General features: G+C 45.3%; 1 protein-coding gene across 1 annotated transcript in view; it reads left to right on the forward strand.

Moving 5' to 3' along the window:
• Positions 1 to 494: 494 nt before the first annotated feature.
• Positions 495 to 14,184, forward strand: part of C8B (complement C8 beta chain) — a 40,141-nt gene continuing 26,451 nt past the window's right edge. Inside the window, exons 1-4 of the mRNA XM_045857238.1 lie at positions 495 to 721; positions 8,310 to 8,466; positions 11,409 to 11,550; positions 13,504 to 13,645. Coding sequence (XP_045713194.1) covers positions 552 to 721; positions 8,310 to 8,466; positions 11,409 to 11,550; positions 13,504 to 13,645 — 611 coding nt within the window. The 5' untranslated portion in view covers positions 495 to 551. The remainder of the gene's footprint in view (positions 722 to 8,309; positions 8,467 to 11,408; positions 11,551 to 13,503; positions 13,646 to 14,184) is intronic.

The following is a 14,184-nucleotide window of genomic DNA, read 5'->3' on the forward strand; positions in this document are numbered from 1 at the left end:
GCAGACTCACAGACACAGAAAAGAGACTGATGGTTGCCAGAGGGGAGGGGTTGGGGGACTGACAGAGGTAAAGGGATTGAGAAGTGCAGATTGGCAGTTACGAAGGTCGTGGGGCTATAAAGTACAGCATACAGAATATAGTTAGTAATGTTGTACTAACTGTGTATGGTGCCAGGTAGGTACTGGAAATATTGGGGGGACACTTTGTAAAGTATATGATTATCTAACCACTATGCTCTACACGTGAAAACAATGGAAGACAATATTGAATGTAAACTGTAATTGAAAAAAGTTTTTTTAAAGAAAGGATTTGAACCCAGGCAGCCTGGACTTAGAGCCCACAGTCCTTGCACCACTAGCAGACTGCCCTCTCAGCTGCTTCCCAAAAGTCCGTTACATGTGGATAAAAACCAAGCTTCTGCAGAGCTGGATTCTTTTTGTCATTGTCATTGCTTTCCAGAGTTACAGGCAGGATTTCTGTCTGTACAAAGTCTAAGGGGTTCTTGTCACTGGTCTGTTTGTACTGCTGAGCTGTTTGCTCTGTGGGACGGATGCTGGCGGCCATGCTGCCTGTGCAGGCTGTTCATGGATCCGGGCGCCTCGGCTGGATGTCCTGTTGCAGAGGGGAAATGAAGATGTCCAGGACATGGGCTTGCGGGGTGCCGGCCGGGCTCTTCCTCCTCTGGGCCGCCCTGGGATGTTTCTGTGTGCCTGGCTGCAGGTAAGTGACAGTTACATTTGATTCCCTGATCATTAATATGACAGGGACTATAAAGCCACATAATGCTGACCGTCTCTTTGTCACATGCCTATTGAATGAGGAACATCCGTTGGAGTAATTGCGCACATCCGATAAAATAATATCAATGACTCACTTCAAATTATTGTGAAACCAAGCAGCTGACTTCAACAAAAGTTCCCACGAGAAACTGACATGTTTAAGTGTATTTGTCATGCTAAGAATAATAGGATACTGGTTCTGTATTCTGAACAAAGCCTTGGTGCAATTTGTTATACAAAAGAAGGTTTGTTATGTGTGGGAAAAAAAGAAGTCCATTCTATCAGTGATTTCACTATATGAGAGTGGCCTACTCTACCTGCTCATCAACTCAGATTTTGGGGGTTTTGGGGTTTCTCTCTCTCCCTCTCTCCATCCTCTCTACCCCACCCTCCCCCCCATCACACATATGCACACTCCAGATGTTCCCAGAGTTAAATGCTAAATGGTATATTTCATCATTTTTTTACCCATCAGTAAGATACAAAACAGGCTAAAGACAATATCTGAGTCAAAGCTTAAACTTAATCTGAATGGAAGCTGAAAATTGGGCTCCAGTGAAAAGAGGGGTAGTGACTTGGCAGTTCAGGGGTCTCCCTGGTGCATGAGAAGCCCCTACCATGAGATGTTAGAGCCCTCTGGCCTTTCAGGCCTCCCTGTGGGCACCTGTGAGCAATGTGATAGGAAGAAGAACCATTACTACATTTATCCATCCCATAAATGCTCTCTAAGCACAACCTCTCACTTAATGTGAGGAGCACCTAGTACCCCCTGGACTCACCTCGAGACCAGCACCATGAGTATTTCCTACCCATTGGGCTCTTAGTAAATAATAGCTATTATGGTTATCAAGAATCTCAACTTGGCCCTAAGAAGAATCAAGGTGCCAAGGCCTTGCGTGTTTGTACTATGTACATGTAGAGAAGCATTCAGGGTCCAAGGAAATGTATCTGGAATGGAGGGTTTGAAGGGGTCATAGCAACCCTACCCACAGCATTGACCCACCTCCTGTGCAAGGGCCCCTGTCAGGCTCTGAGGACACAGAGATGAGTAGGGTGCAAAGAGCTCACATTCCCATGGAGAAAGCCAATGCATGAGTGCGTGCTCTGTGTGCTGTTGCCAAGAGATGGTACAGGGACAGGTGGGAGGCAAGAGAGGGAGTGGTCAACTCTCCTGGGTGTAGGGTCTGGAAAGGCTTCCAAAAGGGGTAATGCTAGAGCTGAATTTTTACCTATGAATAAGTAAAAATGTTTGCTGAATAGCCAAGAGGGTTCTGAGTGTTCCAGGCAGAGGAAGCAGCACAGACAAAGACACAGAAATGAGAGAGAAGCTTTCTCCTGAAGCTGCAAATCTACTTCAGTAGCCTTGAACACAGACCAAGGTGGGCAGCTCCCAGAAACGAGGTAGTGGAGGAGTCAGATCATGGACAGAATCGAGGGGTCACTAGAGTGCTAGTTAAGAAGCTTGAGCCTTGCCCTGGCCAGTGTGGCTCAGTTGGAGTGTCTTCCCATGGACCCAAAGGTTGCAGGTTTGATCCTCAGTTAGGACACATGCCGAGGTTGTGATTTCAATCCCCAGTTGAGATGAATGCAAGAAAGCAACCAATCAGTGTTTCTCTCTCGCGTTGATGTTTCTCTCTCTCTCTCTCTCTCTCTCTCTCTCTCTCTCTCTCTCTCAAAGCAATTTAAAAATGTCCTCATCTGAGGATAAAAAGAACCTTGCAGGGTTTTAAGCAAAAGAGCGACACAATCGTACTTAGATGTATTGGGATGTTCACACTATGGTTGGAAATGCAAGTGCGAGTGGGTGAGTACAGTGCAGGCTGGGAAACCTTGTTTAATCCTCCAGCAATGTCATGAGTTGGGGGTTATCTCTTACTCTCACCGTAGCAGAAAAAACTGGTTGTGAGAGATGAGAGGTTCATTCACTCATGTTTTGTGAGCTTCAGACACTGACCTGAATTCAGATTTGGTGCTCTAGCCTCCACCCCTGACTCCTGCTGGGCAGTCCTGAACACGGCATGTGTCTCCACACACGAAGTGGGAGAACAGCCTTCAGTTCCGGGACAGAAAATGCTGAGACCTCCTTCATATCAGCTAAGAGAGTTTTCATTTCCGGTTACTCCTGTAATCAAGTCAGATGACGTAATCATCACATGGTCCTCGTAAGACCGACTGCGTCTTCGTGGCCCCTCTGTTCCAGGCACTAGGTACATGAGCTCTGACACTCACAGCTCTTTGAGGCATGTGCTGCTGCTTACAGTTCACCGAGAGGAAAACAGCTTTGGAGGGAGGATGTAACTGCCACGAGGCTACTCACTCCACATGTAACAGAACGTGGATTCAGATCCAGGTTTTTCTGGCCCCAGAGCCCGTGTGCATCCCTGCTCATGCATCATCCCCTCTCCTCCTGCACGTGCATCTGACGTGCTGGGTTCCTGTGCCACTTCCCTATCTCTGGGCCATACGTTTGTTGCCTTGAGATGCTGCATTAAATTTCATGTCCTCAACAGCAAGGAGCGGAGAAAGGAGAAATTGAAAATCTGCCGCCCAGAAGCTGTCCCTGTGAGGAAAGAAGAATGATGCTATTTGCAAAGGGGACGCAGTTGCCTAACAAACTGTGTGATAAGAGAGTCGCTGTGTTGGGGCATTTCTAGGAGCCAAACCATGCTGACGTGTGCCGCCTGTACACGCTGATGGCTCGCCATTCACTACTGACCTAATCCTGCGGTACTTGATGCATCCACCTTCATTCTGATCACAGACTCCTGTTAGAAAGAGTTTAGGAGACGGGGACACAGTGAAATACGTCCTACTGCTGGCCACAGCATCCTGTGCACCTCAGGGACAGGGACATCCTTGCCAGTGTTTATGTGGAGGGATACGTTCCAAGGACTTGTAGAAGGTGTTACTGTAGCATTACTTGTAGTTGCAAAACACTGGGAAAAAGTAAATGTCCTTCAAAAAGGAAATGACTAAATTGAATGCAATATATACTCTATGATAGAACATCTAAGTAAAAGGAAGGAACTAGGTCTCTATAAACCAATGTGGATAGGCCTCAGAAATGCAATGTTGACTGACAAAAGCAAGTTGCAGAATAATGTGGATAGTATGAGTCGAGTACACAAAAGCAAAACTAGGTATTGTGTATATAGGTAGGTGGGGTGTATGTGTGTGTGTGTATGTGTATATGTATATGTATACACATACACACACACACACACACTGTTTCAAAGACTGGAGGGATACATGCCAAATTCATGACAATATTTCCCTCTACAGAGAACAGGAAATGGAATTGGGTCAGGTGTAAAACTCAGATATTAAACTTGCAGAGTTATTTCTTATTTGAAAAAACTTGAAGTATACCAAAATGTTAACAATTGCCAGTTCTGGGCCATGAGTTCATGAGTGTTTATGGTTTTATTTTCTGTGCTTCTCTAATTTCTCAGCATTGAAACCAGAGGCTCTGGAATGACAGCAGTCAGGTCGGTCGGTCTAAACGTGCACGTGGTTTGTTCCTGTGGGAATGCACAGGGGGAGCAGCGTGTGTTGTGACCACGCACCAGGGCTGGATGGGCCCCGCCCTTTCCTGGCTCCATGCTGTTCCTAGGAATTAAAGATGCAATTTAATACTAGCTTTCAAATTTGCATTTTGTAGTAGTTATAAGCCACGCACATATCATCCAATGTAATTTACAGACATACTGTTTATTCAGCTGATTACTTCTTATATTGCCACCTCCGTAATGAAAATTGGGTGCAAAAACAAGAGATCTGCTGGTTAAAACTACTTTTTACGAAGTTCCTTCTATAAGCGATCATCTTGCCCATTAACAGGCTTTCAAATGTCAGAGAAGGAAGTAATTGCTACTCTTTAATAGCAAGTGCACACATTACTTATCAACTCAGTCTCAAGTATAGTCTGAAATTGGATTGATAGTTGCTAAAAACACAATGTAACTGTTTCTTTTTCTAATTGATTTTTTTTAGAGAGAGAGAGAGAGGAAGGGGGGAGAGAGACACATAGGTTTTGTTATTCCACTTATTTATGCATAAATTGGTCACTCCTTGTATGTGCCCTGACCAGGGATCAAACCCGCAACCTTGGCGTATTGGGACGACGCTCTAATCCACTGGCCTACTTGGCCAGAGCCACTGTTTCTCAGCTGAAACAGGAAGAGGACACCCAGCAGCCAGCAGTGCTGTCAAATACACACCGAGGAGCAGCCAAATCACAATGTTGTTTTCTCAAACCTGGGCCAATAAGTAGAAAAACACACTCTGAAGTGCCCCCTGCATCCCACTGGTGTGCAGCATCCTGCCTCAAGTTACCATTTTAAAGTGTCCACCTGTGGTTTCTAGTGGAGTCTTTGACCTTTTGTTAAAGATCTAACTTTACTAGGCAATTGATTTTTGCAGGTCTCTGGGGTGGTCATGGAGACAGATTTCACTGTAGTTAATATTATCCTCTTTTGCCAAGTGAGAATGTGTTGGTTAATGACCTTGTCTGGAGTGATAGCCAGTGTATTTGAGACAGTGGAAACAATGTGATTCTCTTCCTAATGACTGAGTCTTGGACACAGCAATGAAAGAGGCACAGAGACCGTGGGGACTGGTGGAGTGGACACTGGTCCACTTCCCTTCCAGGCTGCATGGGGCAGAAGCATAGCACAGACTCCAGAGTCAAGCCCACGACCCCATGGCCACACCTACCAGCTGCAGGGCTCTAGACCATCCCCCTGCTCAGCCAGGCAGCCGTGCTGCAGAGCTGCTGTGTAGCACTGTGGCCATCGTTCAAGGAAAGCTCAGGCAGAAAACCCTCACACAGGGTAGGGCACACCCTAGGCACTCAGCAAACCTCAGTGCTCTTTCTCTTCTCTTCACATTTGTTTCCCTTTTTGTGCCTTGAAAAAAAAAAACATCAACTACAAAGAATCTTACAGCATTGCACACTCTTTCAGATGGAAGAAAAAGAAGATTCATCATATACCCATCATACTACCTGGGGAAGCTGGAGGCCTAGTCAGATTAAGTCATTCATTCACTCTTGGACTGAGTGTCCCACCTCGTGTTGGGAACTTAGCAAACCAGCACAGCCTTGTCTCCAAGACGTACTTGAGGCCTCCCGTTGCCTGACTGCTCAGCAGACGTGACACTGTCTGCCTGTCCCCGCTCAGCCCCCAGGCTGCCCCCGTCCCCTTCACTTCTGCACGCACGTCGCACCTGGACAGCAGGGCGCAGTCTCTCCTGTCCTCTGGTGCTGCTGAAGCTCCCCAAGAGCTCACCCCTGATCTGATCATCCTCGAGAAAACAATCATATCCTCTCTGACCACTTTTCATGATCAGGTTTGTGCGTATCTGTAGTGCAAATCTCACCCCTGGTTCTAAAGCTACGCAGGGGCCATTTACTGGATGACTCCACATAGGTGTTCTGTGGGCAACTGGGACTCAGCATGCTCCACACACATCTCCCCCAATAAGCTCCTTTGTTCCTGTGTTGCCTACCCACCCACACACTCAGCCTGAAAACCAGCATCAACCTAAACCCCTCTCCCTAACCCAGACCCCATCCGATTACCCATCACTGACTATCTGTTCCACCGGAGAAACATCTCCTACGTCTGTCCTTCCCATTCTCTACCCCCCACACTGCCATACCTCGGGCTCATGTCACGCATCAGGCCGACTGCACAAGCCATCGACCTGTGTTTCCTGCCTCCAGCCTCTCCCCACCCCTGTGCAGCCTCCCCTTGGCAGTCACAGTGATGTCCTAAAGCACAGCGGTGGCCATGGAGACTAGGTTTTGAAATCTTGCCTACTGGGCAGATTCTGGAAGAGCTGACATATGTTTCTCTTTTCCTACTTGAAGGCAGACTCTGAGTTCCAGAAGGCAGAACCTGTGTGGTATATGTAGTTCTCTGCATCTCCTGTAGCACAGCGCCCTGAGTATGGTCTGTTCTCAGGAAATGTCTCATAGACTGTTATCGTGAGAGGCACCCTGAAGAACACCTACTGCACACCTCTCCCTCCCTGAAAGGGAGGCTCACACCTCTCCCTCTCTAGGCCATGAAAACAGAGGCTCAGAGCTGGGGAGAGAATTGCTTAAGATCTTACATCCAGCTGGTTGTACTCCCTGCACTGTCTACCCAGTGCTCTCACATACATTTAATTTTATCCTAGAAATAGTCTTGTGGGCTGGGTATGATTTTCTCATCATACAAATGAGAAAAGTGAAGCTCACACAGGTTGTAAAACCAGACCAAGATGACCCAGCTGCTGATGGACTGTCTTCTCTTCTTCTCCCGTTTTAATAGGAACTAGTGAATACTTGACATTTATTTTAAATATATATAGCTTGAGAGCTGCGGGGAGTGGGGGAAGAAGCATTTCATGCATAGTTGGTAAATACCAATTTCTTAAATCCTACTATTACTTAGAATGTTTGATATTAAGGTAATACACTAAGTAGCTAATTTATCTGAAATCATTAGCTGAAGAAATGTTTTAAATTTATAGAATCGTGCACAGGGGTTCCTTGGTTTATACTGGGTAGTTCTATTCCAGATAGAAGTACTTGGGTGGCTCTTACTTGGAAAGCCATATTCTGACAAAAGCAATGGAAACCAACTTATTTTTGGCAATTAGACTCTGAGAGGAGTCATGTGCCCAAACTGAAGTTATCATATCAAAGTTTATAGTACATAGTCTAGCAATCTAAAAAGGTTATTTTCTTAGACTATAAATCTGTCTTTTTAAAATATCAAGAAGTATGTGGTTGTGGTGGGAAGTTAAGTGGGATAAGGGCAACTTAAGGGAGATAAAATGTTTCTGAAAGTTTAATTCCCAGTCTTCCCCATGACTATTCTGAAACAACCAGTTTGTACTTCTTAATCCCTTCACCTTTTTCACCCATCCCCCCAACTCCCCCCCCATCTGGCAACTGTCAAAATGTTCTCTGTATCTATGAGTCTCTTTCTGTTCTGCTTGTTCATACATTGTGTTTTTTAGATTCAATTGTTGATAGATATGTAATTTTGTCATTTTATTGTTCATATTTTTATCTTTTTTTCTTTTTCTTAAAGCAGACCCTTTAATATTTCATGTAATACTTCTTGGGTAGTGATGAATTCCTTTAGCGTTTTCTTGCCTGGGAAGCACTTTATCTGCCCATTCTAAATGATAGCTTTGCTGGATAGACGTGATCTTGGTTGTAGGTCCTTACCTATTATCACTTTGAATACTTCTTGCCAGTCCCTTCTGGCCTTCAAAGTCCCTGTTGAGAAATCTGATGGACTGTCTTCTGATACAAGTTCAATACACTTTAGACCACAGCTAGCCATAATGCGAGGCACTCACTGGGTATTCAATAAATATTTGTTAGCTGAATTAACCTATACTTGAATGACAAACTAATAGCTGTGCACAAATGAGCAAACATATATTTATTGACTAGATAGATAGGTGATTATATGTATATTTAACTCCCATCTGATATTTGACTTTCTTCTCTCATGATGACTTTTTAGAGGTGAAAGGCCACCCTCTCTTGAGTCAAATGCAGTCAATGGGAGCCTCTCCAAGAGTAGGCAGACACGGAGTGTGGATGTCACCCTGATGCCTATTGATTGTGAACTGTCCAGCTGGTCCTCCTGGACCAGGTGTGATCCCTGTCAGAAGAAAAGGGTAAGTACCTAGGCCTTGAGAGATCTCTAAGCTTCGAGGAACCTTAATCCTCAGCAAGATTGGCTGAAGCACTACTGCCAGTGCCTGGCACATAGTAGGTCCTCTGTATACATTGGCTGATTTAATGAATTAATTCCATTCCTCTGTGCTGCCAAGTAGCAATTACATTCTTTCTTTGCTCTTTCAGGTTTTTTTCTAAACTTATGTGTCCTTGCTCATGTTAACAGCTTCCTAATTAGGCTTCTTGCCTCCAACCTTGCCCTTTCAATCCATCTTTCCTCATGCAGCCAGAGGGAGGCATCAAAACTGCAAGTCTGTCCTGCCTTTCCCCAGCCTGAAATCATTCAACGTCTGCCCATGGTCCTCAGGATCAAGGCCATGCTTGTGGTATTAAAGGCTAGACCCCATGACTAGGCCTGGCCTACATCTCCATAAAACATCCCCCACTCCAGCACACTGAACACTTGTATTTCCCTGACCGTAGCACCTTCTCTCTGTGCCTTTTTTCATGCTGCTCTCCCAGGCGGAGTGACTGTTCCCTCTTCCTTTACTGGCTAACACCCACTCACAGTGTGAAACCCTGCTTAGGGACCAGTTTTTTTGAGGAGCCTTCCCTGATTTTTCAACCCCACTCACAGTTAGAGAGTCACCGTTTTATGATATATAATAGCTCCCTCTTCTTCCGGTATCCTTGTGTTTATCATTTACTGTTCTTTTATTATTTAGCTTTCCATGAAACTGTGAGCTGTTAAAGGCTTACTCAATATTTTATCTTCATTACGTAAGCCAACTTCTTCCACATGATAGGTGTTCCATAAATATGTGTTGTTTGATCTCATTGTATTTTCTGATATCCTTGTAAAGAAGGGAGAATAGTTATTACACTCTCTATTAAGCAGATAGGTAAACAGAGAGGTAATTGCGTTCTCAGGTTCACCTAGTAGCAAATTCAGGCATTGAACTCAGGCCACAGGCTTCTTGTCTAGTGTTCCACCAATCAAAAACGTAGTCTCTGCAGTATTGTCTTTCCTGCTCCCTTGTCGCAGGAGAGCTGACCCGGGATCCCAGCACTGAGAGCAGCAGATGTGTCAGAGAACGGCTGCCATTTCCCCAGCTCCCTAGGAAACCAAACCAACCGTGGGCTAGGGGCCCGGGACAATTACACACTTAATTGGATCGATGTGGAGAGCCAAGCAGGATCATTTGGTTCCCAAAGTAGGCTTTATTGCTGAAGTTATCAACATTGATCCAATTATCTGGATAATTGCTTCATCTGCACCATAAACCAGGAGGACTCAGCATGAGCCACCCATTCCCCCAGCCATCCAGAGCTCTTCACTCAGAGTTCACCACACACTTCCCTCAGCTGACATCATCGCTGTCAGCAGGGTCACTGGCTGGAGGGAGAGGAGACATCAAACCTTCCAAACTGGAATTGGGAGATGTCTTTCCTCCAGCATCGCCACACTCCTCAAACCAATGTTTCCTTCAGTGGCCGGGGGTAGTCTTCTCACGGTCTTCCTTTCAGACCTTGTTCCTGTCCAGCCAGCCTCTGCCCTCTAGGAAGACAGACCCTCTGGCAATGCAGAGGAGCATAGGTGAATGGTCGTCTATACTTTTAAAAATTTTTTTGGATCTCCAGAGTGTATACAGTTAATAGCTGCAGCTGGTGGACGTGTCATTCTGCAAAGGGGCTGCGAGCGTGGTTTGTCCCTTTCTGTTTCACCAGAATCCTGACTGTAACTGGCATTTGGAAGCCACCCAAATTGGATTACTTCCTTCCCCCGCTGTGGTTGCTCATTGCCCCGTAATGAAACACTAAATCCACCCTTACTGGGGTCTGGAAAGCCCTGCATTGCCTGCTGCTGCTCTGTCTTCCCCCATCTCTTGCCTCTCTCCCTCTTGCACTCTTCACTCCAGCCATGATGAATCCCACTTCCAGGAACAAGGCTGGTTCTCTCTAGTCTCTCAGCTTTGGCACAGCAGTTACCTCTACCCAGACTGCTCTCCTCTTTCCCTCACAGCTCTCTCCACGCTTGCCCAACCTTTCTGTTCATCCTTCAGGGCTCATTTTAGATGTCACTTTTCCATCTCCTAAGTGTGCACTGGGAATGCCCCTATGCATCACAGACCACTGTGTACTTCCTTTGTCAGACCACCCACCTCACAGCCTGGTGCCTACCATCACCTGTGACCTCCCTGAGGGCAGCCCAGGGGGCAAATTATGATTAAAAACAAACAAAACAAGCAAGCACAAATAATACCTACCTTTTTTCTTAACCATTGGGTGGTTCAATCAATATTTTAGAAATTCAATCAATACTCCTGAAATAAATAAACTGGAACGTAGAGATAAAGATTGACTGCTAATGGTTATTAATAATGAAAAAGAAAAGTAAGTACCAGAAATTGAGTGCCTACTATGTACCAGAAAACATAATGAGATTTCATATATACATCACATATGTAATTGAAACTTCACAACTGTACCTTTATGTAATTAATTATCTCTATTTTAAAGATCAGTAAACTGAGATCACAGAAGTTAAGAACTTGGCCAACAGAACTAGAAAGTATCAGAGTCTGTTGTGGCTCCCAAGTGCATGCTTTTGCATTTATAAGATACTGAAGTAAATGGGAATACTTGAAACAGCCCGGTGGAATAATCAAGCTGAGATGGTGGCTTCATGCTATTGAATGGGCCCCATCAATCTACTTATCACCTTTGACAGTTCCAGAGCCCATGCTTTCCCCACGTTCAGCAAACCTCTACTGATCACTGCAGATGCAGAGATCAGACAAGGCCCCTGCCTGCAGGAAGCTCACAGCACAGTTGAAATAGGTATGCAGCCATTGCAATGCGGAGCCTTAAGCACATATCCCTAAGCACCCAAGGTCCATGAGTTTCAGCCCTCGGCTCACCTGGAATCTCTCCGCTCCAGTACCGACATGCCACCTTGCTGCGACCCTCTCAGTTCCATGGGGACCCATGCAGATTCTCTGACAAGGAAGCCGAAGACTGTGTTACCAGTGCACCATGCCGAAGTCAAGTGCGATGTGAAGGCATTGTGTGTGCACAGACAGGTACAAAGGGACACGGGAGTGGGAGGGGGAAGCTAGCAAATTAGGCAGTAGCACGTGATGACGGTGGTGCCAGCCCTTGCCTAGTGCTCAAAACCAGAGCCATGTGTCAGGTGAGGAGGCCTCCTTATCTCTTCAAATCTCTACCTCCTTCTACATGTATTGTTTCATCAAAACAATCCTGTAAAGGTGGTGTTAATTATTATCCCCATTTTACACACTAAGAAATTGACACTTGGAGGAGTTACTTGCTGAAGGTTATACAGTAGGTAGGTGGAAAAGCCACAGTTAGAAATTTGGGGATTCCAATCACATTCACAGACATTAAGGACACCCAAAGGATGTGTACGGGAATCAGAAATCCTGTTGTCTCTTTCTGACTTTGTGACTTGGGAGAAGTCACTTAACTTTTCTGCATGTTGGTTCTCACAACAGAAAATCCAAAGTGACATTACTACCTTACAAGTTTGTTAGCAGTTTCAAGTGACATGATGGGTGTGATAGCTCTTTTCAGACCTGGAGCTGAACTGGCTCTGTCAGAGGCAGAGCCTGAAACAGTTAAATAAGGGTGGTTAGCATCAGTGATCTCTGAAAAATCTTTGGAGGGTCAATTCTTGTCTTCTGCATTTGTGCATCCCCAAGTCCAGCATAACCCCTAAGGCATGCTATGTCAGCAAAAGCATTTTGGAAGAAAAGAAGGAAAGAAGGAAAAAAAAAAGGACACATTGGTAGACAGATAGAAGGAAGAAAGGAGTACACAAATAAATAATCAACAGCTGCAGGACTAAGTAAACGCCTATCTTTTCAACCCATTCATCTGGCTCATTCAAGCAAACACATGTGTCTCTATTTCTGCAAGTGTCCAGCAAAAATAAGAGTATTTTGGTTGACCCAAATTATCTAGATAGGAGCTACGAGTCTCTATACTTACTGTAACCATGTGGACTATGCTGTGGGATCTTTCAAGAAAGAGTTAGGGATTTGTAGGACAATTTCTAAGGCTCATTGCAAATGCAAACTTCCATCCAATAAATCTGGAAGACTGTTTTACAGTGTGTCCACACACTCATTATGGCCAGCGTTCCATGATTCTGACAAAAGTCATAATGGTCATTCGGGCCGGCTTTAGTTTAATGCCTTGTAAGAAACATTTGAGGACCAGATTGTTATTCTTCTGCCTTTAACATCACAAGAACATTGGTTAAAATTGAGCAGACACATCTAAGAAAGTAGGGTCGCCTGTATTATGGGCTTCATCCCCCAATAATATACAAATAATAGAGGAAGTCAAGTTAGTCAAGTGCTGTAAATAATTTCAAACATGTAGTCCAAATACTTTTATAGTTGAAAAATAGTTCAAATGGCAATAGTCTTGAAGGCAGTGTGGTTTACTGGAAATAATTGTGATTAGGTAGTTATAGGTTCCAATCCTGCAGCAGAAATTTATCAGCAATGTGCCCTTGGCCCACAAAAAACACTAATTATAGTAATAATGACACCCAGTGGGTATGCACCATGAGTCAGTACTGTTCTGTTTACTCATTTAAATTCCCAGCAACCCTAGGGGTAGGTGGGTATGACGACTTACCTGTTTTCCAGATGAGTAAATTGAGGTAGGGGGTTAGGTAACATAAGGAAGGTCACATAGCTGGTATGATTTGCAGGACCCACCAAACCCACCTCTCTCCCCAGCCTCAGGGAGGGAAGTCCACTCAACCTCTACCTACCAGGCACCTTTGCCCTCCCTTAATAATCCCCCCTCGAAGTGCTTTCAGACATACAGCACTGGCATCTTTGGGGGAGTGAAATGTAAAAGCCATTACCAACCCACTGTGATATGTGTCCAACAAAGTATTAAAGGTCTAAAAGGTGCCTGCTGCCCAGTAGGTGCTCATAGTACAGGAGTTCCCCTCTGACAGCCCTATAACTATGTGTGACATCATTTTTCCATCCCAGGGAGGTGTATAAACCGCAGACTTCTTTGCAATGGGGACAACGACTGTGGGGACCAGTCAGATGAGGCAAACTGTAAAAAGATTTATAAAAAGTGTTTGCAAGAACTGGACCAGTACTGGGCAATTGACAATCTGGCTAGTGGGTAAGTTACTGTGTTTCTATGGTATAGATGGGAAGGCACATTAAATGTGATTCTAAAGAAGTAGAAGCTGATGTGCAAAGACTTGTTTCTTTTCGCCTTTCTGACAAAGACTGTGGTGTAAGTGGATGTAAATGGCTGCTCTCTGAGGACAGTTCCGAGGAGCCACAGGAGCACCTCCCATCAACACACAGGGGCCACGAGGAGGGCCACGTTGGGAACACTAGGGACAGAGTTGTGCTTGGAGACCACAGAAGCTCCGCATGAGCCCCGGGGACACGTGTGCATTTAGTCCCTGCTCTGTGACCATGTGAGGGGCTTTCTAAGCCTTGCCTTTGAATCTCATCACCAAGTTGTGCAGGAAGTTTTATCTGCTTCTGTAACCCTGGGCCCTAGCACAGGGTCTTGGCCCAGAGGAGAGGCTCCTAAGTGGTTAATGAAGGAATGGATTTCCAGGTTGGGTCTGCGGTCAATCTGTGTTTCAAGCTGCTGAGGGTCTCTGAGTGGGTCCAGTCCTCTGGCACGGTCAGAGGAGCTGGGTC

Source organism: Phyllostomus hastatus, unplaced genomic scaffold (assembly GCF_019186645.2).
Source record: "Phyllostomus hastatus isolate PE091 unplaced genomic scaffold, TTU_PhHast_1.1 phas_contig_147, whole genome shotgun sequence".
Lineage (NCBI taxonomy): Eukaryota > Metazoa > Chordata > Mammalia > Chiroptera > Phyllostomidae > Phyllostomus > Phyllostomus hastatus.